The sequence below is a fragment of the Oncorhynchus tshawytscha genome, linkage group LG28, assembly GCF_018296145.1.
Source record: "Oncorhynchus tshawytscha isolate Ot180627B linkage group LG28, Otsh_v2.0, whole genome shotgun sequence".
NCBI lineage: Eukaryota > Metazoa > Chordata > Actinopteri > Salmoniformes > Salmonidae > Oncorhynchus > Oncorhynchus tshawytscha.
The window spans coordinates 40065105-40090447 of NC_056456.1; the positions used below are offsets into that span (position 1 = coordinate 40065105).

The 25343-nt window shown below is 47.2% G+C and overlaps 1 protein-coding gene and 1 long non-coding RNA gene across 3 annotated transcripts in view; one reads left to right on the forward strand and one right to left on the reverse strand.

Annotated features, from left to right (window-relative positions):
* Nucleotides 1-754: 754 nt before the first annotated feature.
* Nucleotides 755-25343, reverse strand: part of LOC112226416 (rho GTPase-activating protein 29) — a 64220-nt gene continuing 39631 nt past the window's right edge. For both annotated transcript variants that reach the window (XM_042308334.1, XM_042308335.1), the window contains 18 exons: nt 24623-24687; nt 23271-23381; nt 22356-22436; nt 22051-22206; nt 21650-21787; nt 20537-20709; nt 19318-19478; nt 15423-15515; nt 14363-14526; nt 12454-12642; nt 11156-11293; nt 10702-11021; nt 5962-6094; nt 5521-5688; nt 4822-4974; nt 4498-4659; nt 3657-4327; nt 755-3398 (listed from right to left, as the gene is read on the reverse strand). In XM_042308334.1, the coding sequence (XP_042164268.1) occupies nt 2894-3398; nt 3657-4327; nt 4498-4659; nt 4822-4974; nt 5521-5688; nt 5962-6094; nt 10702-11021; nt 11156-11293; nt 12454-12642; nt 14363-14526; nt 15423-15515; nt 19318-19478; nt 20537-20709; nt 21650-21787; nt 22051-22206; nt 22356-22436; nt 23271-23381; nt 24623-24687 (3581 nt within the window). In that variant the 3' untranslated portion in view covers nt 755-2893. The remainder of the gene's footprint in view (nt 3399-3656; nt 4328-4497; nt 4660-4821; nt 4975-5520; nt 5689-5961; nt 6095-10701; nt 11022-11155; nt 11294-12453; nt 12643-14362; nt 14527-15422; nt 15516-19317; nt 19479-20536; nt 20710-21649; nt 21788-22050; nt 22207-22355; nt 22437-23270; nt 23382-24622; nt 24688-25343) is intronic.
* LOC121841228 lies at nt 3085-3618 on the forward strand. The gene is made up of 3 exons (XR_006080258.1): nt 3085-3162; nt 3235-3413; nt 3531-3618. It is a non-coding gene; the product is annotated as an uncharacterized LOC121841228 (long non-coding RNA).

The following is a 25343-nucleotide window of genomic DNA, read 5'->3' on the forward strand; positions in this document are numbered from 1 at the left end:
GACAGGTGACCAGTCCCAGGTAGCACAGCCCATTAAAATAGGGACAGATGACCAGTCCCAGGTAGCACAGCCCATTAAAATAGGGACAGGTGACCAGTCCCAGGTAGCACAGCCCATTAAAATAGGGACAGGTGACCAGTCCCAGGTAGCACAGCCCATTAAAATAGGGACAGGTGACCAGTCCCAGGTAGCACAGCCCATTAAAATAGGGACAGGTAACCAGTCCCAGGTAGCACAGCCCATTAAAATAGGGACAGGTGACCAGTCCCAGGTAGCACAGCCCATTAAAATAGGGACAGGTGACCAGTCCCAGGTAGCACAGCCCATTAAAATAGGGACAGGTAACCAGTCCCAGGTAGCACAGCCCATTCGATTGGAGGATACATCTATCAGGCCCAAGATGCGTCCAGCAACAGGATTTTCACCCTCAACAGTTTCCCGTGTGTATCAAGAATGATCCACCAACCCAAAGGACATCCAGCCACCTTGACACAACTGTGGGGAAGCATAGGAGTCGACATGGACCGGGATCCTGGTGGAACGCTTATACCGATAACTGTATGTGTGGGGTACAGAGATGAGGTAGTCATTCAAAATAAAATCATTATTATTGCACACAGAGTCCATGCAACGTATGTGACCTGTTAAGTAAAAATAGTCCTGAACTTATTTAGGCTTGCCATTACAGAATGGGTTGAATACTTATTGACTAATATTGACAAAAAAAACAAAACAAAAAACAACAACAACAACATACATTGACATCATGTGTCAGCCTATGTCAGAAAAAATCTTTATTTAATCCATTTTAAATTCAGGCTGTAACAACAAAATGTGGAAAGGTCAAATGGTATGAATCGTTTCTGAAGACTCTGTATGTTCATTGTTAACGACTTAATTGGACATTTGCTAATAACAAAAAAAATAAAATGTCAACACTCAAGTGAAGTTAGTTTTAATTTGATGTATTTTTGCATGTCTTTCCGTATGGTCACAAGACGTTGACAAATAATTCAACGCAACAAAACAAGCAGTTTCAAGGTAACGTATATAAAACGTAACCAGGTACGCACAAAGACATGACATGAGGTATCAGATGCTAATCTGAACGGGACTATGGGTAAAAAAAAAACAAGGCTTCCATACATTCACTGTGGAATGTAATACAACACAATACATTTTTTGTTTTGGAAAAAACAACAACATTGAATCGGAATTAAGTAAGTGTATCATGTGGATAGAAACAAATCCCGACATCCAGAACAGGAACACGGACACTGTATCATTCAATGTATAAAACAAAAAAACAAAATTGTATTTCATTCCCAATAGAACTAATTAATTAGTTTCTCTCTAACATGACTACACGAACTGAGTACATGATTTCATTGAGAAAAGTAACTTCATTTAAGTCCCAGTTCCATTTATGAATATATTGAGATGTCTGTAATGGCAGAATGAATTAGTTACAAATAGACTCTAAGGTGTAAAGGGCAGTATTGACCAGGACATCAGATGCAACAGGCAGTATTGACCAGGACATCAGATGTAACAGGCAGTATTGACCAGGACATCAGATGCAACAGGCAGTATTGACCAGGACATCAGATGTAACAGGCAGTATTGACCAGGACATCAGATGTAACAGGCAGTATTGACCAGGACATCAGATGTAACAGGCAGTATTGACCAGGACATCAGATGTAACAGGCAGTATTGACCAGGACATCAGATGTAACAGGCAGTATTGACCAGGACATCAGATGTAACAGGCAGTATTGACCAGGACATCAGATGCAACAGGCAGTATTGACCAGGACATCAGATGTAACAGGCCGTATTGACCAGGACATCAGATGTAACAGGCAGTATTGACCAGGACATCAGATGTAACAGGCCGTATTGACCAGGGCATCAGATGTAACAGGCAGTATTGAACAGGACATCAGATGTAACAGGCAGTAATGACCAGGACATCACACAATATTGACACAGAATTCAATGAATTGCAGATGGTGGGATTCTGTATAGTGCTTTGAGAAGTATATTGGATTATGGACCAGCCTCTGCGTCTGTTTGTTCTGACTTCATCATAGAACGTAGAAAGGAGGGGATACCTTGTCAGTTGTACAACTGAATGCATTCAACTGAAGTGTGTCTTCCTCTGAATCAGAGAGGCTGCCATAATCGACATCCACGTCTTCGGCGCCCGGGGAACAGTGGGTTAACTGCCTTGTTCAGAGGCGATTTTTACCTTGTCATCTCGGGGATTCGATCCAGCAACCTTTCGGTTACTGGCCCGACACTATAATATATTAAAACACATGTAGGTAACACTTTCCTGGTCTACCTTGTTGTCCTACGCTGCACGGCCTGGGGATTGAAGGGTGTGAAGGGTGTGATAAAGTAGGATGTCCTTCTGACATCAAAATAATAGTTATTTTCCCAATATACAATCTGGCACAGAGATACACACTGTAGAAATGATTTACAGACACACATATATAAAAACTGTTTTATTTGGGCTGTAGAAGGAGACACGGCAATATGACATCATCCACAGTGGGGAGACTTCCTGCTTACAGACGTCAACAGTAATTCAAGACGGCGCACTGTTGGGGTTTTCCCCCCCACAAATCACCCCTGTTTCCCTAGAGCCACGCAAAGGGAGGAAAGAGATTGGTTGATGTAAAGTAATGCCTGCCTATGGTGGTGTGCCACGTCACGGACTGTGTGTCGTCGGGCAGGAACGTGACCATTATCATTGGAAGTCTTGGCCAATGCTGTTGCTGGCTGTTGTTGTTGTTGTTTTCTGTGTCCCCAGCTGTGTGCGATGACATCACGGTTCAGACAAAGTGGGCCTCGCCGGGAGCGCTGGGTTTGGGCCGGGGTCTCAGTCTTTGGTGCAGCGGTTTGGCCTCAGTGGGGCTGAGGTCCTCTGGGCTGCTGGGGGGAGGGGACCGGGGAGGTAGAAGGTCAGCGGAGGTCTCAACCTCAGGGTCAACACTAACAGAGCTGTCCACTGAGTCCTGTGGACAGTGTATGGGGAGGTTTGAGGTCTGAAGGGTGGCGGTGGTAACCATAGGGGTAGTGGAGAAAGTAATGGTGGAGGAATGGGAGGAAGCGAGGAGGAGGAGAGCAGTAGGAGAGGTCGGGGAAGAGGTTTTAACAGTAGGAGAAGAGGTTTTAACAGTAGGAGAGGTCGGGGAAGAGGATTTAACAGTAGGAGAAGAGGTTTTAACAGTAGGAGAAGAGGTTTTAACAGTAGGAGAGGTCGGGGAAGAGGATTTAACAGTAGGAGAGGTCGGAGAAGAGGATTTAACAGTAGGAGAGGTCGGGAAGAGGATTTAACAGTAGGAGAGGTCGGGGAAGAGGATTTAACAGTAGGAGAAGAGGATTTAACAGTAGGAGAGGTTTTAACAGTAGGAGAGGTCGGGGAAGAGGTTTTAACAGTAGGAGAAGAGGATTTAACAGTAGGAGAGGTTTTAACAGTAGGAGAGGTCGGGGAAGAGGTTTTAACAGTAGGAGAGGTCGGGGAAGAGGATTTAACAGTAGGAGAAGAGGATTTAACAGTAGGAGAGGTCGGGGAAGAGGATTTAACAGTAGGAGAGGTCGGGGAAGAGGTTTTAACAGTAGGAGAGGTCGGGGAAGAGGATTTAACAGTAGGAGAGGTCGGGGAAGAGGATTTAACAGTAGGAGTTGGGGACATATTGATGGGGCTAGTGGTCCCAGAGGTACTTGATGATGGCCAGCCTCTCGTGGCTGAAGAACCACCAGGAGGCTTGTAGAAGGTTCCGGGCGGAGGCTGCAGATTCCTTGGTTGTCTGAACGCTATGGGGGAGTTGGTAGAGGTTCTAGTCTCCCCACCACCTCCAGCAGCAGAGTTAGGCCTGTCCTTTGTCTCCTCTCTGTCTCTTCTGGACGTCTGGCCAGCCTTCCCCGATAACGTGTAAGGGCTGTTGGGGAATATGGTGCCGACACTTCCACTGGATGGGAGAGCAGAGCTAGTCGGCCCAGATACGGATGGTTGTGTCGGCATCGTCGGCTGCTTCCCTGTCGGCTGTGTTCCGGGGCCAGCACCGGCAGGTGGTAAATTAGCCATGATCATGGCGGTGCGCGGCGTGACATCGTAGTGTTTGTACTTCCTGTCCCAGGTCCTACGCTGCACGGCCTGGGGATTGAAGGGTGTGATAAAGTAGGTACTGACCCTTGACCCCTCACCAATCCGAGGCGTTTCCTTCTCCGGCTCGGCCGACTCCGTGATGGAGTCAGCGGTGGGATCCAACATGGCGGCGTCGTTGGTGTTCTGGTTGTTCCTCTCAACGACCTGAGAGATGAGATTGTACTTTATTAATCCTCACGGAGGGAAATACTGCAGGTTTATCATACTTACAGCCACAGAAATTAAAAAGAGCAATACTACACAACATTAAAAACCATCAGAAGACAATTCCAGTATATTTTCCTAAAAAAACTATTAAAGTGATGGTTGTTGACCTGGGAGGGGGTGGGGAGGGGCAGGCGCTCCAAGGGCATGCTGATTGGTCGGAACAGTATTCTCGAGCGCTGGGAGCGAAGTTGGACCCGAGGGGCCGTAGAGGAGGTAGAGGAGGAGAGATTGATGCTGGGACGGCCAAACACAAGGGTAGACCTCTGCACCTATGGGACAAAACAGACAGAAATGAGCTTCGTTGCTGATTCCTAACTCTGACACTTTAGCAATAACGTTGAACCTGTTGATGTTGCAATGATGATTAATATGCACTGTCCCTCTGTCAAATACATTTCATAACTAACTAACTCTCTCACTCAGAAACAAACCTTGGGAGCACCAGCAGCAGCAGAACCGACGCCGTTGAGCCTCTCCAGGGCTGTTAACTCTCTCCTGTCTGGTCCAGTCCTTCCTGTCTTCTCCTCATCCAGGATATGAGAGGATGGGATGACCGACGAGTGTCTCTTGCAGACTTTGGTGCTCTGCTTGGTAACAGGGCAAAAGGGTTAGGAACAACAAAAGAACCACAACAAAGCCAAACAGTCAATTGATTCTTACCAAGGTGGTCAATCTTTAAATACAACCTAACCCGCCAAGTACAACCTTACCCCCCAAGTACAACCTAACCCGCCAAGTACAACCTTACCCCCCAAGTACAACCTTACCCGCCTCGTACAACCTTACCCGCCTCGTACAACCTTACCCGCCTCGTACAACCTTACCCGCCTCGTACAACCTTACCCGCCTCGTACAACCTTTACCCGCCCCGGTACAACCTTTTTACCCGCCCGGTACAACCTTTACCCGCCCGGTACAACCTTTACCCGCCCGGTACAACCTTTACCCGCCCAGTACAACCTTACCCGCCCAGTACAACCCTACCCGCCCAGTACAACCTTACCCGCCTTTGATTGATATAATAAATAACCCCTTAAGTGATGTGGGTTTCCTCAGACTCCAGTTCATCTCCTCTGCAATGGGTCGTTGCAGAAATTATTGACTCAATCAAGACACTTGGACCTCCTCACCTCCTTGATGTCGAGCAGGGAGACAGAGCGAAGGCTGAGTCTCTGCTCCTCCTGAAGGGTGAGTCGGGTGGAGGTCTGGTCCGCCGTGGAGGAGGAGGAGGAAGAGGAGGGGCTGGCCACGTCAAAGATCATCTGGAAGTGACGTACCAGCAACTCCACCATCAGTGCCTGGGAGGATAAACGTCGTCAGGAAATAAAGAAGCAAAAAAAATTAAGGTGTTCATTACGATTTGTAATAGGTCACGGGTGACTTATCATAACAATACATTTTTATATCGCTTTTCATTACAAGAGTTATTGATAGGTCATAGACTGGATAACGAAATAAGTCCCCAGGTACACACCTGGTAGGGTTAAGGTTAGTCTCCAGGTACACACCTGGTAGGGTTAAGGTTAGTCTCCAGGTACTCACCTGGTAAGGGTTAGTCTCCAGGTACTCACCTGGTAAGGGTAATCAACCAGAGAAGACAGGGAAACCTCTGCATCAGTCTGTCGTGGTTTGACCAGCGTAGGGCCGAAAATAATACCCAGATTACTGGCTGTCATCTTGTTTTCCTCCGCCTGCTCTGTCACTCTGGGAGAAGAGGTACATATTAATACAATATTAACAGATTAAGAATGTATTTATTTATTTATTTATTAAAGAAGAAGAAACAAAACCACAGAAATATCTCATTTACATCAGTATTCACACCCCTGAGGCAATACATGTTAGACACACCTTTGACAGCGATTACAGCTGTGAGTCTTTCTGGGTAAGTTTCTAAGAGCTGTGAGTCTTTCTGAGTAAGTCCCTAAGAGCTATGAGTCTTTATGGGTAAGTCTCTTAAGAGCTTTGCACACCTGGATTGTACAATATTACATTATTCTTTAAATAATTCTTCAAGCTCTGCCAAGTTGTATTGTTGATCATTTCTTGACAGCCATTTTCAGCTCCTGCCATTGATGTTCAAGCCTTTGTAAGTCAAAACTGTAACTAGGCCACTCAGGAACATTCAACATTGTCTTGCAACCAACTCTAGTGTAGATTTCGCCTTGTGTTTTAGGTTATTGTCCTGCTGAAAAGGTGAATTCATTTCCCAGTGTCTGTTGGAAAGCAGACTGAACCAGGTTTTCCTCTAGGATTTTGCCTGTGTTCCATTTATTTTAATCCTAAAAAAAACTCCTAGTCCTTCATAATGACAAGCATACCCATAACATGATGCAGCCGCCACCATGCTTGAAAATATGAAGAGTGGTACTCAGTGATGTGTTGTGTTGGATTCACCCCCAACACTTTGTAAAGTTAATTTCTTTGACACATTTTTTGCAATTTCACTTTAGTGCCGAATTGCCCCGGAGTTTCTAAACCACTGAGGTAGCAGGAACACCTGGCCCCAGAGTTTCTTAACCACTGAGGTAGCAGGAACGCCTGGCCCCGGAGTTTCTAAACCACTGAGGTAGCAGGAACACCTGGCCCCGGAGTTTCTTAACCACTGAGGTAGCAGGAACGCCTGGCCCCAGAGTTTCTAATCCACTGAGGTAGCAGGAACACCCGGCCCCGGAGTTTCTTAACCACTGAGGTAGCAGGAACACCTGGCCCCGGAGTTTCTAAACCACTGAGGTAGCAGGAACACCTGGCCCCAGAGTTTCTAATCCACTGAGGTAGCAGGAACACCTGGCCCCGGAGTTTCTAAACCACTGAGGTAGCAGGAACACCTGGCCCCGGAGTTTCTAAACCACTGAGGTAGCAGGAACACCTGGCCCCGGAGTTTCTTAACCACTGAGGTAGCAGGAACACCTGGCCCCGGAGTTTCTAAACCACTGAGGTAGCAGGAACACCTGTCCCCTGAGTTTCTTAACCACTGAGGTAGCAGGAACACCTGGCCCCGGAGTTTCTTAACCACTGAGGTAGCAGGAACACCTGGCCCCGGAGTTTCTAATCCACTGAGGTAGCAGGAACACCTGGCCCCAGAATTTCTAAACCACTGAGGTTGCAGGAACACCTGGCCCCAGAGTTTCTAAACCACTGAGGTAGCAGGAACACCTGGCCCCAGAGTTTCTAATCCACTGAGGTAGCAGGAACACCTGGCCCCAGAATTTCTAAACCACTGAGGTTGCAGGAACACCTGGCCCCAGAGTTTCTAAACCACTGAGGTAGCAGGAACACCTGGCCCCAGAGTTTCTAAACCACTGAGGTAGCAGGAACACCTGGCCCCAGAGTTTCTAAACCACTGAGGTTGCAGGAACACCTGGCCCCAGAGTTTCTAAACCACTGAGGTTGCAGGAACACCTGGCCCCAGAGTTTCTAAACCACTGAGGTAGCAGGAACACCTGGCCCCAGAGTTTCTAAACCACTGAGGTTGCAGGAACACCTGGCCCCAGAGTTTCTAAACCACTGAGGTTGCAGGAACACCTGGCCCCAGAGTTTCTAAACCACTGAGGTTGCAGGAACACCTGGCCCCAGAGTTTCTAAACCACTGAGGTTGCAGGAACACCTGGCCCCAGAGTTTCTAAACCACTGAGGTTGCAGGAACACCTGGCCCCAGAGTTTCTAAACCACTGAGGTAGCAGGAACACCTGGCCCCAGAGTTTCTAAACCACTGAGGTTGCAGGAACACCTGGCCCCAGAGTTTCTAAACCACTGAGGTAGCAGGAACACCTGGCCCCAGAGTTTCTAAACCACTGAGGTAGCAGGAACACCTGGCCCCAGAGTTTCTAAACCACTGAGGTAGCAGGAACACCTGGCCCCAGAGTTTCTAAACCACTGAGGTAGCAGGAACACCTGGCCCCAGAGTTTCTAAACCACTGAGGTAGCAGGAACACCTGGCCCCAGAGTTTCTAAACCACTGAGGTAGCAGGAACACCTGGCCCCAGAGTTTCTAAACCACTGAGGTAGCAGGAACACCTGGCCCCAGAGTTTCTAAACTATTGAACCATCTTCGACACAAAAGTTCTTCTGTGCAAAGGTGTTTATTTACAAGTGATTCCGGAACAGAAAATAACAGTACTGCCATCAACGTCTACCTTATGGGACAGCTTAACAACAATGCTGCCCCATCCACAGCTCAATCCAAAAAATCCCCCTTAGAGACTGGAGAGAGGCTCCTTTTGTAGGGCTAGCCCCTCCCCTCAGAACAATTAACCCTAATTAATTAATCAATTAACAATACAAACCTACATTTTCCATGAACTAAACATACTAAAGGATATACATTGCAACACGGTTTTAAACAATATCACAACATAACATTTACAACATTACATCATTACTGACAATATCTTTCAATATGCCCATATGCATTAATGAGCCATTTGGGACAGGCACTATAAAGCCAACCCAATTCCCTTAGCTCGGGTCCTTTTCCAGCATACCCAGAAGCTACAGAGATGGAGAGAGAGGAACAGAACAAACAAACAATACGCTCATCCACAACATTGATAAGTATAATAATTATTGTATCTCTCAAATATGAACATTGACAAGTGTGAAATGCATGCACCAAGACAGAAGTTAAATTGTGTGTCGACCCACATTGTTAACTTATGGTATAATGGTTCAGGGAGGAGTGATGAATATGTGTGTGCGTTAAAGAACCAAATACTGCCCGCGGCCAGTGACGGACTTCTACGTCACACACTTCATGATTGTGTCCCACTTGTTGATGATTCTTCACAAAAAAATACAGTTTTATATCTTTATGTTTGAAGCCTGAAATGTGGCAAAAGGTCGCAAAGTTCAAGGGGGGCGAATACTTTCGCAAGGCACTGTATATATATATATATATATATATCTATATATATATCTATATATCTATATATATATCTATATATATATATATATATATATATATATATATATATATGGTTCCAGCATGCATGTCTTGTCAAAACAAGTTCCTGCGTCAGTCAGAACAGGGCATATATCCCACTTGAGATGGCAACATTGTATCTGTGCCATTGAGACTACCTTTAAAAATAAGTACATTTCCTTATTTTTGAAGTTTGAAAAAGTCTGAAAGTACTAAATCAAATATTGTGTCATTAATTTATTGTAGCCACTAGATGGCGGTGATACAGCTTGGCTAACCCATTTGAAGAAGACGGTGTTCTCTGATCATTGGCTGATCACTCTCAACCCATAGGAAACCCTCACCCAGTTGACTACTTTAAAATGGTGGAAGCCCTCAATAGCCATGTCCATCCATAAACGGGTTATTTCCATATAATGATCTCTTATACTTCTCTATGGAACAGGGAAGCGAGACTGCCTTATCCGATGACGGCACGGCCTTATCAGCTTGCTACCCTAGCGTCAACATCCCCGGCAGACAAAGTAGTAGCTAGCTAGCTAGATGGAGAACGCAGAAGTTATTTTTAAGGAGTGCATTTTGCAAGCGACTAGTTTACATCAACTACCTTCACTAAAACCACTGCAAAGGGTTTGCATTGGAAATGTCCAAGAGAATCCGACATCCTTCCCAAAAAACACAAATTACTCTGAGCCTCCCATGCAGAAGCTACTTTCTGTCTCTAACACAACAACTGAAATGAAATAGGAATGTATTTTATCAAACTAAAACTGAATAAAACCTAGTTAATCAAGTCAGAAAACTGAAAATAAAACATTTTTTATAAACGATTATAAATAAAATCAAATATAAAAAACACAAAACTACAATAACCTTGGTTTGGTATGTGTGTGCCTTTGTGCATTTCTACCCATATCTTACCTGTGTAGGTGAGCTACAAGGAAAGGGTTCTGTAGTGTGTAGGTGAGCTACGAGGAAAGGGTTCTGTAGTGTGTAGGTGAGCTACGAGGAAAGGGTTCTGTAGTGTGTAGGTGAGCTACGAGGAAAGGGTTCTGTAGTGTGTAGGTGAGCTACGAGGAAAGGGTTCTGTAGTGTGTAGGTGAGCTACGAGGAAAGGGTTCTGTAGTGTGTAGGTGAGCTACGAGGAAAGGGTTCTGTAGTGTGTAGGTGAGCTACGAGGAAAGGGTTCTGTAGTGTGTAGGTGAGCTACGAGGAAAGGGTTCTGTAGTGTGTAGGTGAGCTACGAGGAAAGGGTTCTGTAGTGTGTAGGTGAGCTACGAGGAAAGGGTTCTGTAGTGTGTAGGTGAGCTACGAGGAAAGGGTTCTGTAGTGTGTAGGTGAGCTACGAGGAAAGGGTTCTGTAGTGTGTAGGTATATACCCATCTCTTACCTGTGTAGGTGTGCGATGAGGAAGCGTAGAGTCTTGTAGTTTGCAGGAGGTAGCTGTCGTAACAGGTCTCGAATCTTAAAGATGACTCTATTGAGTTTGATACTGGGCTGGTCTCCTCCAGGCTGGCTGGTTCTCAGGGGAGGCTGCTCTCCCTCTACCCCAGGCTGGGTGCCTCCTGGTCCGGGTTGTTCTCCCCCTGGCCGCCCCTGGTCCTGGAGGGCCCTGGCTATAGCCTTCTCTTCGATGATCACCCTCTGGCTCGCCTTGGCCAATCCGATGAAGTCATTATAGTAGCGGTACAGGATCAACGGCTCTGGTAACTACAAAAGATATTAATCAATCAAGTAATCAATCAATATCTTTGGGAAATGTGTTGTACATTATTACATTATAATGATCTAGTGGTGTAAAACAAGGATGCTCTTTATCCCCATTTGAATTTAGACTGTCCCACCTGTCTCAGGTAGAGTTTGAGCACGTTGCCGATGTCGTGGGGTGAGAGGTCAGAGAGCTCAACCAGGTCCTTGCCGTTCTCAAACGCCTGACACAGCTTCTCCACACGAGACTTCGCCCCGTTCACACGGTAGATTCCCTGGACAAGAACACACAATATACCAGTTCCCCAAAATCACAGCCATGTCAGATACTGTCAGGCACAGATGCCATCACACACAGATACCCTGGCCATATACCATCACACACAGATACCCTGGCCAGATACCATCACACACAGATACCCTGGCCAGATACCATCACACACAGATACCCTGGCCAGATACCATCACACACAGATACCCTGGCCAGATACCATCACACACAGATACCCTGGCCAGATACCATCACACACAGATACCCTGGCCATATACCATCACACACAGATACCCTGGCCAGATACCATCACACACAGATACCCTGGCCAGATACCATCACACACAGATACCCTGGCCAGATACCATCACACAGATACCCTGGCCATATACCATCACACACATATACCTTGGCCAGATACCATCACACACAGATACCCTGGCCAGTACCATCACACATACCCTGGCCAGTACCATCACACATACCCTGGCCAGTACCATCACACATACCCTGGCCAGTACCATCACACATACCCTGGCCAGTACCATCACACATACCCTGGCCAGTACCATCACACATACCCTGGCCAGTACCATCACACATACCCTGGCCAGTACCATCACACATACCCTGGCCAGTACCATCACACATACCCTGGCCAGTACCATCACACATACCCTGGCCAGTACCATCACACATACCCTGGCCAGTACCATCACACATACCCTGGCCAGTACCATCACACATACCCTGGCCAGTACCATCACACATACCCTGGCCAGTATCATCACACATACCCTGGCCAGTACCATCACACATACCCTGGGCAGATCCAGATTCAGTTAGTGCTCTAACCGTGATTTGTCATCCTGGGGACGTAAAGGGTTGATTGGGATTGGTTGAAAGGGATTCAAAATCAACAACATGTTTGATGAGTTGATGAGTGGAATCGTTAGTGTATTGCTACGGTAACAACTAAAATGTGAACCCCTTTTATGGTCCCCGGGACCAGGATGAAGAAACCGCTGCTATTGCAGGTGCCCGTTATGTAGGAAGATGTCTTTAGCGATAGCTAACTTCCCAACATTATTTTACCTCACGTTTAGAAATCAAAGTTAGACTGCAGGCTGTTTTTTCTCTCTCTCGTTTCTAACCTTGGTTTACCTTGAGGTTGAGTGCTCTGCCCTCGATCTCAGAGGTACACTTCCTGATGATGAAGGGGATCCCATCTGGGCTGTTCTTAGCTGCCTGGGTGAAGTCTATCCCAAACAGCTGTAGTCTTCCCTGCAGCCTCTTATGACCACACTGGATGGCCAGGGTCTCCAGACACTTCTTATGACAGGCCAGGGAGCACTGAGACAGACAGGGAGAGACATGGGAAAGGTGACAGGTACGAACCACACTTTGGAGCAATTATTTATATCTTCTACTTTGAGCCCCAGTAGCCCCCCCACCAGCCCCAACAGCAGCCCCCAGCCCCAACAGCAGCCCCCAGCCCCAACAGCAGCCCCCAGCCCCACCACCAGCCCCAACAGCAGCCCCCAGCCCCAACAGCAGCCCCCAGTCCCACCAGCAGCCCCCAGCCCCACCACCAGCCCCAACAGCAGCCCCCAGCCCCAACAGCAGCCCCACCAGCCCCAACAGCAGCCCCCAGCCCCACCAGCAGCCTCCAGCCCCAACAGCAGCCCCCAGCCCCAACAGCAGCCCCACCAGCAGCCCCCAGCCCCACCAGCCCCACCAGCAGCCCCCAGCCCCACCAGCAGCCCCCAGCCCCAACAGCAGCCCCACCATCCCCAACAGCAGCCTCCAGCCCCAACAGCAGCCCCCAGCCCTACCAGCCCCAATAGCAGCCTCCAGCCCCACCAGCAGCCCCCAGCCCCAGCAGCCCCCAGCCCCAACAGCAGCCCCCAGCCCCACCAGCCCCACCAGCAGCCCCACCAGCCCCAACAGCAGCCCCCAGCCCCACCAGCAGCCTCCAGCCCCAACAGCAGCCCCCAGCCCCAACAGCAGCCCCACCAGCAGCCCCCAGCCCCACCAGCCCCACCAGCAGCCCCCAGCCCCACCAGCAGCCCCCAGCCCCAACAGCAGCCCCACCATCCCCAACAGCAGCCTCCAGCCCCAACAGCAGCCCCCAGCCCTACCAGCCCCAATAGCAGCCTCCAGCCCCACCAGCAGCCCCCAGCCCCAGCAGCCCCCAGCCCCAACAGCAGCCCCCAGCCCCACCAGCCCCACCAGCAGCCCCACCATCCCCAACAGCAGCCTCCAGCCCCAACAGCAGCCCCCAGCCCTACCAGCCCCAATAGCAGCCTCCAGCCCCACCAGCAGCCCCCAGCCCTACCAGCCCCAACAGCAGCCTCCAGCCCCAACAGCAGCCTCCAGCCCCACCAGCAGCCCCCAGCCCCACCAGCAGCCCCCAGCCCCAACAGCAGCCCCCAGCCCCAACAGCAGCCCCCAGCCCCACCACCAGTCCCACCAGCAGCCCCCAGTCCCACCAGCAGCCCCCAGCCCCACCAGCAGCCCCAACAGCAGCCCCCAGCCCCAACAGCAGCCCCACCAGCAGCCCACAGCCCCAACAGCAGTCCCCATCCCCACCACCAGACCCCACAGCCCCAACAGCAGCCCCCAGCCCAACCAGCCCCAACAGCAGCCCCCAGCCCCACCAGCAGCCCCCAGCCCCAACACCAGCACCAACAGCAGCCCCCAGCCCCACCACCAGCCCCAACAGCAGCCCCCAGCCCCAACAGCAGCCCCCAGTCCCACCAGCAGCCCCCAGCCCCACCAGCAGCCCCCAGCCCCAACAGCAGCCCCACCAGCAGCCCACAGCCCCAACAGCAGTCCCCAGCCCCACCACCAGCCCCACAGCCCCAACAGCAGCCCCCAGCCCAACCAGCCCCAACAGCAGCCCCCAGCCCCACCAGCAGCCCCCAGCCCCAACACCAGCACCAACAGCAGCCCCCAGCCCCAACAGCAGCCCCCTAGCCCCAACAGCAGCCCCCAGCCCACCCAGACCCCCAGCCCCACCAGCAGCCCCCAGCCCCCCTGGAGCTTGTGTGTGCTATCGGTTTATTTCTACCTCTTCACATTCTGCTCCGTGGAAAACAACCAGACTGTCACACTCCCTGCACTTAGACGGCGCTCTGAGTTTCCTCAGCTTGTGTGTCTGAGACGCCTTGGACATCTGGGCGTTACGAAACGGACCTGGGGAACCGTCTGCCTCGGTCACCATCTCACCCAGACCTGGGAGAGGAGAGAGAGAGAGAGCAAAGAGAGAGAGAGAGAGCAAAAAGAGAGAGAGAGAGAGAGAGAGAGCAAAGAGAGAGAGAGCAAAGAGAGAGAGAGCAAAGAGAGAGAGCAAAGAGAGAAAGAGAGAGAGAGAGAGAGCAAAGAGAGAGAGAGAGAGCAAAGAGAGAGAGAGAGAGAGCAAAGAGAGAGAGAGAGCAAAGAGAGAGAGAGAGCAAAGAGAGAGAGAGCAGAGAGAGAGAGAGAGAGCAGAGAGAGAGAGAACAGAGAGAGAGAGAACAGAGAGAGAACAAAGAGGGAGAGAACAAAGAGAGAACAAAGAGAGAGAGAGGATCTTAGTATTGTATTTTACAGATCTATTTCTAAGTCCTTAGAAATAGAACTATCTGTAAACAAACGGGCCATATCACTTCTGCTAATCTTCACACAATAATTATATATATATATATATATACACACACACACACACACACACACACACACCCTATATTGGTCTAATCAGATCCGTTCCTTAAACCAGAATATCCACAATAATAAAGCACAGAATTAGAGTTGTATTGAGTTGGTTAAAACCCGTGCGGAGCCCCTGACGCCTCGAACAGTTGATCAAAAAAACAAACACATTCTCCTGTGGAGAGAGAGGTCAGGCTAAAGACAGGAACTAGCTAGCTGGGGACGCAAGCCAAAACCAACACACCTCATCTCACTCGCTACAGCTGTGCACAGAGTAAAAAATTTGGTCTGAGGGTTACATGCAAGCAGACACACCAAAACAACTTCAGACCTTCTCTTTAGACTGACTGTCTGTCTGACTGTCTGTCTGTCTGTCTGACTGTCTGACTGACTGTCTGTCTGACTGTCTGTCTGACTGACTGTCTGTCTGACTGTCTTACCGTTGTCTGAGTATGGTTGTCTCTCATCCAGGTCGTCTGCTGAGGACATGGTGCCAGTGGAGGGGGTTCTGGGTAGTCTGCGTTTAAAGTCACCTGACAACAGGAAGTTTAAAAAAAAAACTTCCTCAAAACTCACATTAAACAATTAGCAACGTCATTTAACTCACTGAAAAAAAAACAGTCATTGTATAGATCAGACCATTCTCTTTTCCTGTAGAATTCTTATTAGTAAATTGATAAAACATACACATTTGCTATTACATGACAGATAACCATCAGATTTTTTAGCAGTGTATATACACCTAGTATTATACTCAGCAAACATGTCCACATTGACATGATTGTGGGCAAAAAATATTGGACAATGTGGAGCTGGATGAGCCAAGGCTGTTGGCCCCAAGGGCCTTCACTTATCCTGAAATAAACCCTTCACGATCAGCTGCCTGTTTACACTTCAAAAGTTTATCATATGTCACATGCACTTCAAAGTCATTTTTTGACTAACTTCCTTATTGGCAGTGTGCGAGATCAACTGTTTCAAAATGGAACCTCACAGTAGTGGTTACACCAAAATAACCTGTGACCTCAGAACTACAGGGATTTATCTGCAGAAAAATAGATATATATATTCTGAGATAATTGGCTTTAAAGTTCCTCAACCCTCATCGGTTTAAATGGTGTCAGCAAATGTTATTATCTTGCGTTCTGTTTTTAACTTACACGCCAATTCATGTTATAAAACCATGACCCCAAAGATTCTAATGAGCCCCCTCCTCATTATGAAGTAGCTGGGCTTGGTATAGGCTGGCCCATGTTGGGGGCGCTGGCCCGTGTTGGGGGGCGCTGGCCCGTGTTGGGGGCACAGGCCCGTGTCGGGGGGCGCTGGCCCATGTTGGGGGGCGCTGGCCCGTGTTGGGGGGCGCTGGCCCGTGTTCGGGGGCGCTGGCCCGTGTCTACCCTGCCCACCAAATACCCACATGGGGCCAATGGGGTCATGTTAGTTGGGATAAATAATAATGAACCATAGCACTGATGGGTCTACATGTTCCCATACCTGGGCTGGCAGTGGGGGCGTCCATGGATGGAGACTCACTGCTTCCTCTAGCGCTCTCTGTCTCACTAGACATTCCCTCGTCTTAACTACCTGATTCCCAGGCTCTCAACGGGCCCCTCTCAGACCTGGAGGAGAGACCTCTACACCCAACGAGAGTGGAACAGGAACTGTAAGAGGAAAACCTATGTCTTTGTCACAACTTTCCCACCAATGTGGCAAAAGGTAGAGCTCCCATAATGCATTGTTTAAAATACACTTGTATTGAACCTTTATTTAACTAGGCAAGTTATTTACAACCCCGGGTCAAATCCGGACGACGCTGGGCCAATTATGGGACTCCCAATCGCAGCCGCATGTGATACAGCCTGGAATTGAACCAGGAACTGTAGTGACGCATCTAGTACTGAGATGCAGTACCTTTAGACCGCTGCACCACTCGGGAGCCTAATACATCTCAGATCCTCTAAGATCATAAGATCCTGTCTGTCTCACTTGTCGTCTCCTACTAGCTCTGACTTTGCTGATAGCTACTTTAAAATGAGGAGAAATGTCTCACCTGGCTGTTTTAAGATTAATCCACTAACTAAATCGCTTTGGGTAAGAGCGTCTGGGGGTTAGGTGATCATTTGAGATTGTGACCTGTTCATAACTTGATTGCCCAAACAGCCTAATCCATCTGACACCAGATCACATTGTCTATCCTCACCTAGTCTGGGCCAACTGGCTGCCATCATAGAGGCTAAACTGGGACATCTGGTATTGGTAAAAAATATATAAAAAGTAGCCTGGCTCCTAGAGATCTTCGGCTTCAGATCAGTTCAGTCAACTCTGTGACCCCAACAGGCGATTCAGCTTGTCCTAACACATATACATATACACGGGTGTACTCCACCACACTGCCGGTGTACTGCACTAATATACTATACTACAGTGTACTATACTACTGGTGTACTAATATACTATACCACAGTGAACTATACTACTGGTGTACTGTACTAATATACTATACCACAGTGTACTATACTACTGGTGTACTGTACTAATATACTATACTACAGTGTACTGTACTAATATACTATACTACAGTGTACTATACTACCGGTGTACTGTACTAATATACTATACTACATTGTACTATACTACTGGTGTACTGTACTAATATACTATACTACAGTGTCCTATACTACTGGTGTACTAATATACTATACCACAGTGAACTATACTACTGGTGTACTGTACTAATATACTATACTACAGTGTACTATACTACTGGTGTACTGTACTAATATACTATACTACAGTGTACTGTACTAATATACTATACTACAGTGTACTATACTACTGGTGTACTGTACTAATATACTATACTACATTGTACTATACTACTGGTGTACTGTACTAATATACTATACTACAGTGTCCTATACTACTGGTGTACTAATATACTATACCACAGTGTACTATACTACTGGTGTACTGTACTAATATACTATACCACAGTGTACTATACTACTGGTGTACTGTACTAATATACTATACTACAGTGTACTATACTACTGGTGTACTGTACTAACATACTATACTACAGTGTACTATACTACTGGTGTACTGTACTAATATACTATACTACAGTGTACTATACTACTGGTGTACTGTACTAATATACTATACTACAGTGTCCTATACTACTGGTGTACTGTACTAATATACTATACTACAGTGTACCATACTACTGGTGTACTGTACTAATATATTATACTACAGTGTACTGTACTAATATACTATACTACAGTGTACCATACTACTGGTGTACTGTACTAATATACTATACTACAGTGTACTATACTACAGTGTACTGTACTAATATACTATACTACAGTGTACCATACTACTGGTGTACTGAACTACAAAACTATTATACTGTGCTGTGCTATACTGGTGTACTCCACACTGCCCTTTCCACCTGGACATAAGGAACACCTATGTGAGAATGCTGTTCATTGACTACAGCTCAGCATTCAACACCATAGTGCCCTCAAAGTTCATCAGTAAGCTAAGGACTCTGGGACTAAACACCTCCCTCTGCAACTGGATCCTGGACTTCCTGACGGGCCGCCCCCAGGTGGTGACGGTAGGTAACAACACATCTGCCACGCTGATCCTCAACACTGGGGCCCCTCAGGGGTGTGTGCTCAGTCCCCTCCTGTACTCCCTGTTCACCCACGACTTCGTGGCCATGCACTACTCCAACACCATCATTAAGTTTGCTGACAACAACAATGGTAGGTGTGATCACCGACAACGATGAGACAGCTGATAGGGAGGTGGTCAGAGATCACACCTTTTCCCCCTCAGGAGACTGAAAAGATTTGGTATGGGTCCCCAGATTCTCAAAAAATGTGTACTTTTCTTTACAGCATTGTACTACTGGTGTACTATACTGTGTTGTACTATATTGTACTACTGGTGTACTATACTACTGGTGTACTATACTGTGTTGTACTATATTGTACTACTGGTGTACTGTACTACTGGTGTACTATACTGTGTTGTACTATAGTGTACTACTGGTGTACTGTACTACTGGTGTACTATACTGTGTTGTACTATAGTGTACTACTGGTGTACTATAATGTACTACTGGTGTACTATACTACTACACTGTGTTGTACTATATTGTATTACTGGTGTACTATACTACTATACTGTGTTGTACTATACTGTACTCCTGGTGTACTATATTGTACTACTGGTGTACTATACTATTACACTGTGCTTTACTATACTACTGTACCTTGTATGCATGTCTGACTGTGTACTTTCATGACTGTCTGACTCTACCTTGTATGTCTGTGGCGCTGTTGGACCTCTTCCCAGGTCGCGACCCCAGGGGACTGTCCACCTCGTCCCCACTCAGGACGTCATCGGAGGTCAGGGACACCTGGGACAAGTTACCATGGGAACTCGTGCTGCCCAGCGAACGCTTGCTGAACAAAGCAAACCTGGAGAGAGACAGAGAGACAGTCAATATTTTTGAAAACTAACTCGAGGCGAAAGCTTAACTCCCATTTTTGAGACAATCCCATGCTTGAGACTTCCCTGGTTTATATGCTGACAGCAGCAACAACACGGGGGATGAGGACTTCCCTGGTTTATATGACAGCAGTAACAACACAGGGGATGAGGACTTCCCTGGTTTATATGCTGACAGCAGTAACAACACAGGGGATGAGGACTTCCCTGGTTTATATGACAGCAGTAACAACACAGGGGATGAGGACTTCCCTGGTTTATATGACAGCAGTAACAACACAGGGGATGAGGACTTCCCTGGTTTATGCTGACAGCAGCACCAACACAGGGGATGAGGACTTCCCTGGTTTATATGACAGCAGCACCAACACAGGGGATTACATGCTGACAACAGCACCAACACAGGGGATGAGGACTTCCCTGGTTTCCATGACAGCAGCACCAACACAGGGGATGAGGACTTCCCTGGTTTATATGCTGACAACACGGGGGATGAGGACTTCCCTGGTTTACATGACAGCAGCACCAACACAGGGGATGAGGACTTCCCTGGTTTACATGACAGCAGCACCAACACAGGGGATGAGGACGCACAGTCAATAATGCTTTCTGAGTGACTCAAACATTTCCATTATTTTTTATGCATACTTTATATCTGATTTTAGTTGTTTAAGTTTACACTGAAAACCTTTTACCATCCCAATAATTAGTCTTGGGCGACCTGCTAAATACTTTACAATGCAGAACAAAAGTCCCATATGGGTCCTGGTCTAAAGTAGTGCACTATATAGGGAATAGGGTTCCATAGGGTTCTGGTCTAAAGTAGTGCACTATATAGGGAATAGGGTGCCATTGGGTCCTGGTGTAAAGTAGTGCACTATGTAGGGAATAGGGTTCCATAGGGCTTTGGTCTAAAGTAGTGCAGTATATAGGGAAAAGGGTGCCATTGGGTCTTGGTGTAAAGTAGTGCACTATGTAGGGAATAGGGTGCCAGTTGGATGATATAAGGAAGTGGTATTGACTTTACCGTCCGTCAACGGAGAAGGACTCCATGTGTATCTGATCTTTGGGTAGATTTCTGACAAACTCTGCGTATTTCTGTCCAGGCTCGTACATCTTCGCGTTTTCACACAGGGCCTGGTAGTGGCCGGGGAGAGACACGGTCTGGGCCTGCTGCAGCTGGAACCAGTTGACGGTCACCTGGAGGGAGGGGGATATACAGTTAGAGAGAGAACCCCAAACTCTGGTGCTCATGTTGTGTACGGTCCATGATCCATCAATAACTATATCCTGTGGCCTACTGTGTAACTCTGTGTTGTTGTTGTCACACTGCTTTGCTTCATCTTGGCCAGGACGCAGTTGTAAATGAGAACTTGTTCTCAACTGGCTACCTGGTTAAATAAAGGTGAACTGGTCTACCTGGTTAAATAAAGGTGATCTGGCCTACCTGGTTAAATAAAGGTGATCTGACCTACCTGGTTAAATAAAGGTGATCTGACCTACCTGGTTAAATAAAGGTGATCTGACCTACCTGGTTAAATAAAGGTGATCTGGTCTACCTGGTTAAATAAAGGTGATCTGACCTACCTGGTTAAATAAAGGTGATCTGGCCTACCTGGTTAAATAAAGGTGATCTGGCCTACCTGGTTAAATAAAGGTGATCTGACCTACCTGGTTAAATAAAGGTGATCTGACCTACCTGGTTAAATAAAGGTGAACTGGTCTACCTGGTTAAATAAAGGTGATCTGGCCTACCTGGTTAAATAAAGGTGATCTGGCCTACCTGGTTAAATAAAGGTGAACTGGTCTACCTGGTTAAATAAAGGTGATCTGACCTACCTGGTTAAATAAAGGTGATCTGGCCTACCTGGTTAAATAAAGGTGAACTGGTCTACCTGGTTAAATAAAGGTGAACTGGTCTACCTGGTTAAATAAAGGTGAACTGGTCTACCTGGTTAAATAAAGGTGATCTGGCCTACCTGGTTAAATAAAGGTGAACTGGTCTACCTGGTTAAATAAAGGTGATCTGGTCTACCTGGTTAAATAAAGGTGATCTGGCCTACCTGGTTAAATAAATGTGAACTGGTCTACCTGGTTAAATAAAAGGTGAAATTTTTTTTTATTTTTTTTTTAAACTCACAGCTTTGAGTGTGAGGTCACACTGAGCCAGCAGTTCTCTGATCTGAGTGAGGATGTCTGTCTTGGTGCTGGCCAGCTCTGCCCTCCTGGCTCCTGCATCAGCTACACAGGATCTGTAGTGGTCCCTCGCATCCTCAGCCTGAGAGACAGGGAGGAGAGACAACATTAGAAAAGGGGGTGGTGGGTCACCTCAAGGTTAGAGAAGCAGGAACTGGAAGGTTGTCGGTCACAGAGCTGACTGGGGGAAATATAGCGGGTGTGATCTTGCAAATGGGTCAGATTCACCTACTGCTGCCGGGCCCTTAATCAAGGAACTTAACATAACAGATTTTTCTAAATTGGACAATAAAGCATAGCCTATTGACTGCAGTTAATTGGAAATGATCAGGCCTTCTTCCATACCTTCTGTAGAGCCTCCTCCTCCAGTTTCCTCTTCTTGTCCAGCTGTCTGGGCTGTTCCTCCTGGGAGCGGCTGGCTGACGACTGGGCCTTCTGGTACTCATCTGTCCTCTGGGTCTGGGCCCACTGGGCCTTACGCAGCGCCGCCTCGGACTCTTGCTGCACGGGAGAGGGGCGATACACACAGGTGAGTGAAGTAACACACACACACAGGTGAGTGAAGTAACACACACACACAGGTGAGTGAAGTAACACACACACACACACACACACACACAGAAAGGCAGAGGGACAGAAGTCTCACAAACCATTTTCTTCTGTTCTCTCTGCCACTGCTCGTTGAGGTCTTTCCTCAGTCTGTCCAGCTCAGTCCTTCTGGACAACAGCGGCTACAGGACGCACAAAGAGGCACAACATAGAGGATTGTACATTGAACTTCTTTCACAAATCATTTTAAACCGAAATGAAAAATGTTGCCTTGTCAGAGGTCAGATCACTGTCGATCGCTGCATTATTGAGTCTTGAAGGTTTGTTAGTCCTACCTGTAGGAATGTGTTCAAGAGCGTCAGTCCTACCTGTAGGAATGTGTTCTAGAGCGTCAGTCCTACCTGTAGGAATGTGTTCTAGAGCGTCAGTCCTACCTGTAGGAATGTGTTCTAGAGCGTCAGTCCTACCTGTAGGAATGTGTTCTAGAGCGTCATTCCTACCTGTAGGAATGTGTTCTAGAGCGTAGGGAATGTGTTCTAGAGCGTCAGTCCTACCTGTAGGAATGTGTTCTAGAGCGTCAGTCCTACCTGTAGGAATGTGTTCTAGAGCGTCAGTACTACCTGTAGGAATGTGTTCTAGAGCGTCAGTCCTACCTGTAGGAATGTGTTCTAGAGCGTCAGTCCTACCTGTAGGAATGTGTTCTAGAGCGTCATTCCTACCTGTAGGAATGTGTTCTAGAGCGTCAGTCCTACCTGTAGGAATGTGTTCTAGAGCATCAGTACTACCTGTAGGAATGTGTTCTAGAGCGTCAGTCCTACCTGTAGGAATGTGTTCTAGAGCGTCAGTCCTACCTGTAGGAATGTGTTCTAGAGCGTCAGTCCTACCTGTAGGAATGTGTTCTAGAGCGTCAGTCCTACCTGTAGGAATGTGTTCTAGAGCGTCAGTCCTACCTGTAGGAATGTGTTCTAGAGCGTCAGTCCTACCTGTAGGAATGTGTTCTAGAGCATCAGTACTACCTGAATGAATTTGTTGGTCTGCAGGGCAGTGGCAGTCTGCAGGAGGAGTTGGCTGTACTCTGTGTCATTCTTAAACGTAGAGATATAGGTCTCCCTGAATGGCATGTAGTCCTGTGGGCCAGACAAACAGGCATTAAGAAAAATATAATTTGTCACTTTCTCTTCTCGTGTGTTCAAAGAGAGACTGAACACACCGACTCCACGTTTCTCTGTTGCTCATTTAAGAAAAACGAGATTTCAGTTTTTTTTAGGGGATGTGATTTGATGAGGCAGTTACTGATGGGTTTTTCCCCCCATGAGACAAATTAGGAACCAAATGAGGGTCACTTCCTCAAAATAGTCAGGATCTCTAAGGTAACATGAAAATATAAGGTAATCATGAAAATATTTAATTAATTTTGACAAGGTTTTTAGTCGAGCAATTTTACATCTAGCCAAGATGTTTGGTGAAGTATTTCTCAAGAAACAAAATGTGCGACGTGTCGTCTTATTTAAACGATGTCCGATCCAGTGCGTTGCTGGACCAGTCTGTCTCACCATAGAGATAGAGAGCAATGACTGCAGCTGTTTATCCCGAGCTAGTGGGCATTGTTGAAAAAAAATCAAAACCCAACCCTCAAGTAAGTCATGACGAACTCACACAAAAAAAAACTCTGTTTTGGGAGAGACTGACTTCATGAACCAAAATTAATCAAATTTCACACTTTTGTAGTAAATGTCGACACTACAATAAAATGTTTGACTAATATCGATGCACATTTTCTAACAGGACATTTTCTATCAGTGAAGTTGTCATCAGTTGCACTTTAAGTTTAAGAGGAGGAGGGTGGTAAAGCTATGTTTTAGTCTGTTTAGCTGCAGTTTTCAAGCATAGATACACTGAGTGTACAAACATTAGGAACACCTGCTCTTTCCATGACAGACAACACCAGGTGAATGTAGGTTAAATCCACTTCAAATCAGTGTTTATGAAGTGGAGGAGACGGGTTAGAGAAGGCTTTTTAAGCTTTGAGATAATTGGGACATGTATTGTGTATGTGTGCCATTCAGAGGGTGAATGACAAAATGTTGAAGTGCCTTTAAACAGGGTGGTAGGTGCCAGGCGCACTGGTTTGAAAAAAAAAAAAAAAGTCAACTTGACACAACTGTGGGAAGCATTGGTGTCAGCATGGACCAACATCCCTGTGGAACGCTTTGGACACCTTGTAGAGTCCATGTCCTGACGAATTGAGGCTGTTCTGAGGGCAAGGGGGGGGGTGCAATTCAATGCTTGGAAGGTGTTCCTAATGTTTTGTACACCCAGCCATTATCTGTGGTATGTGCTTGTGGTAAATTATTCTAATACATATTACCTGTTGACTCGCAAGCATCTTTGCAGATTCTGCCATTTTGGCACAGCTCTTGGCACATTCGATGTCTGGGGGGGAGAGATAGAGCAGATAAGTCAGTGGATGTGTTGTTGACAGGGTTCACAAATTTGTAAGCATGTCCATCCACTAAAATGTAGCGTTAAGATTTCCCTTCACTGGAACTAAGGGGTCTGAACCATGAAAAACAGCCCCAGACCATTATTCATCCCTCCACCAAACTTTACAGTTTGCACTATGCATTCGGGCAGGCAGTGTTCTCCTGACATCTGCCAAACCAAGATTCTTCCATCAAACTGCCAGATGGTGAAGCGTGATTCATCGCTCCAGAGAACGTGTTTCCAGAGTCCAATGGCGGCAAGCTTTACACCACTCCAGCCGACGTGTGGCATTGAACATGGTGATCTTAGGCTTGTGTGCGGATGCTTGGCCACGGAGGCCCATTTCATGAAGCTCCTGACAAATAGTTATTGTGCTGACGTTGCTTCCAGAGGCAATTTCGAACTCGGTAGTGAGTGTTGCAACCGAGGAAAGATGATTTTTACGGGCTACGTGCTTCAGCACTCGACGGTCCCGTTCTGTGAGCTTGTGTGGCCTACCACTTCGCACTTACAGTTGACCGGAGCAGCTCTAGCAGGGCAGACATTTGACGAACTGACTTGTTGGAAAGGTGGCATCCTATGACAATGCCACGTTAAAAGTCACT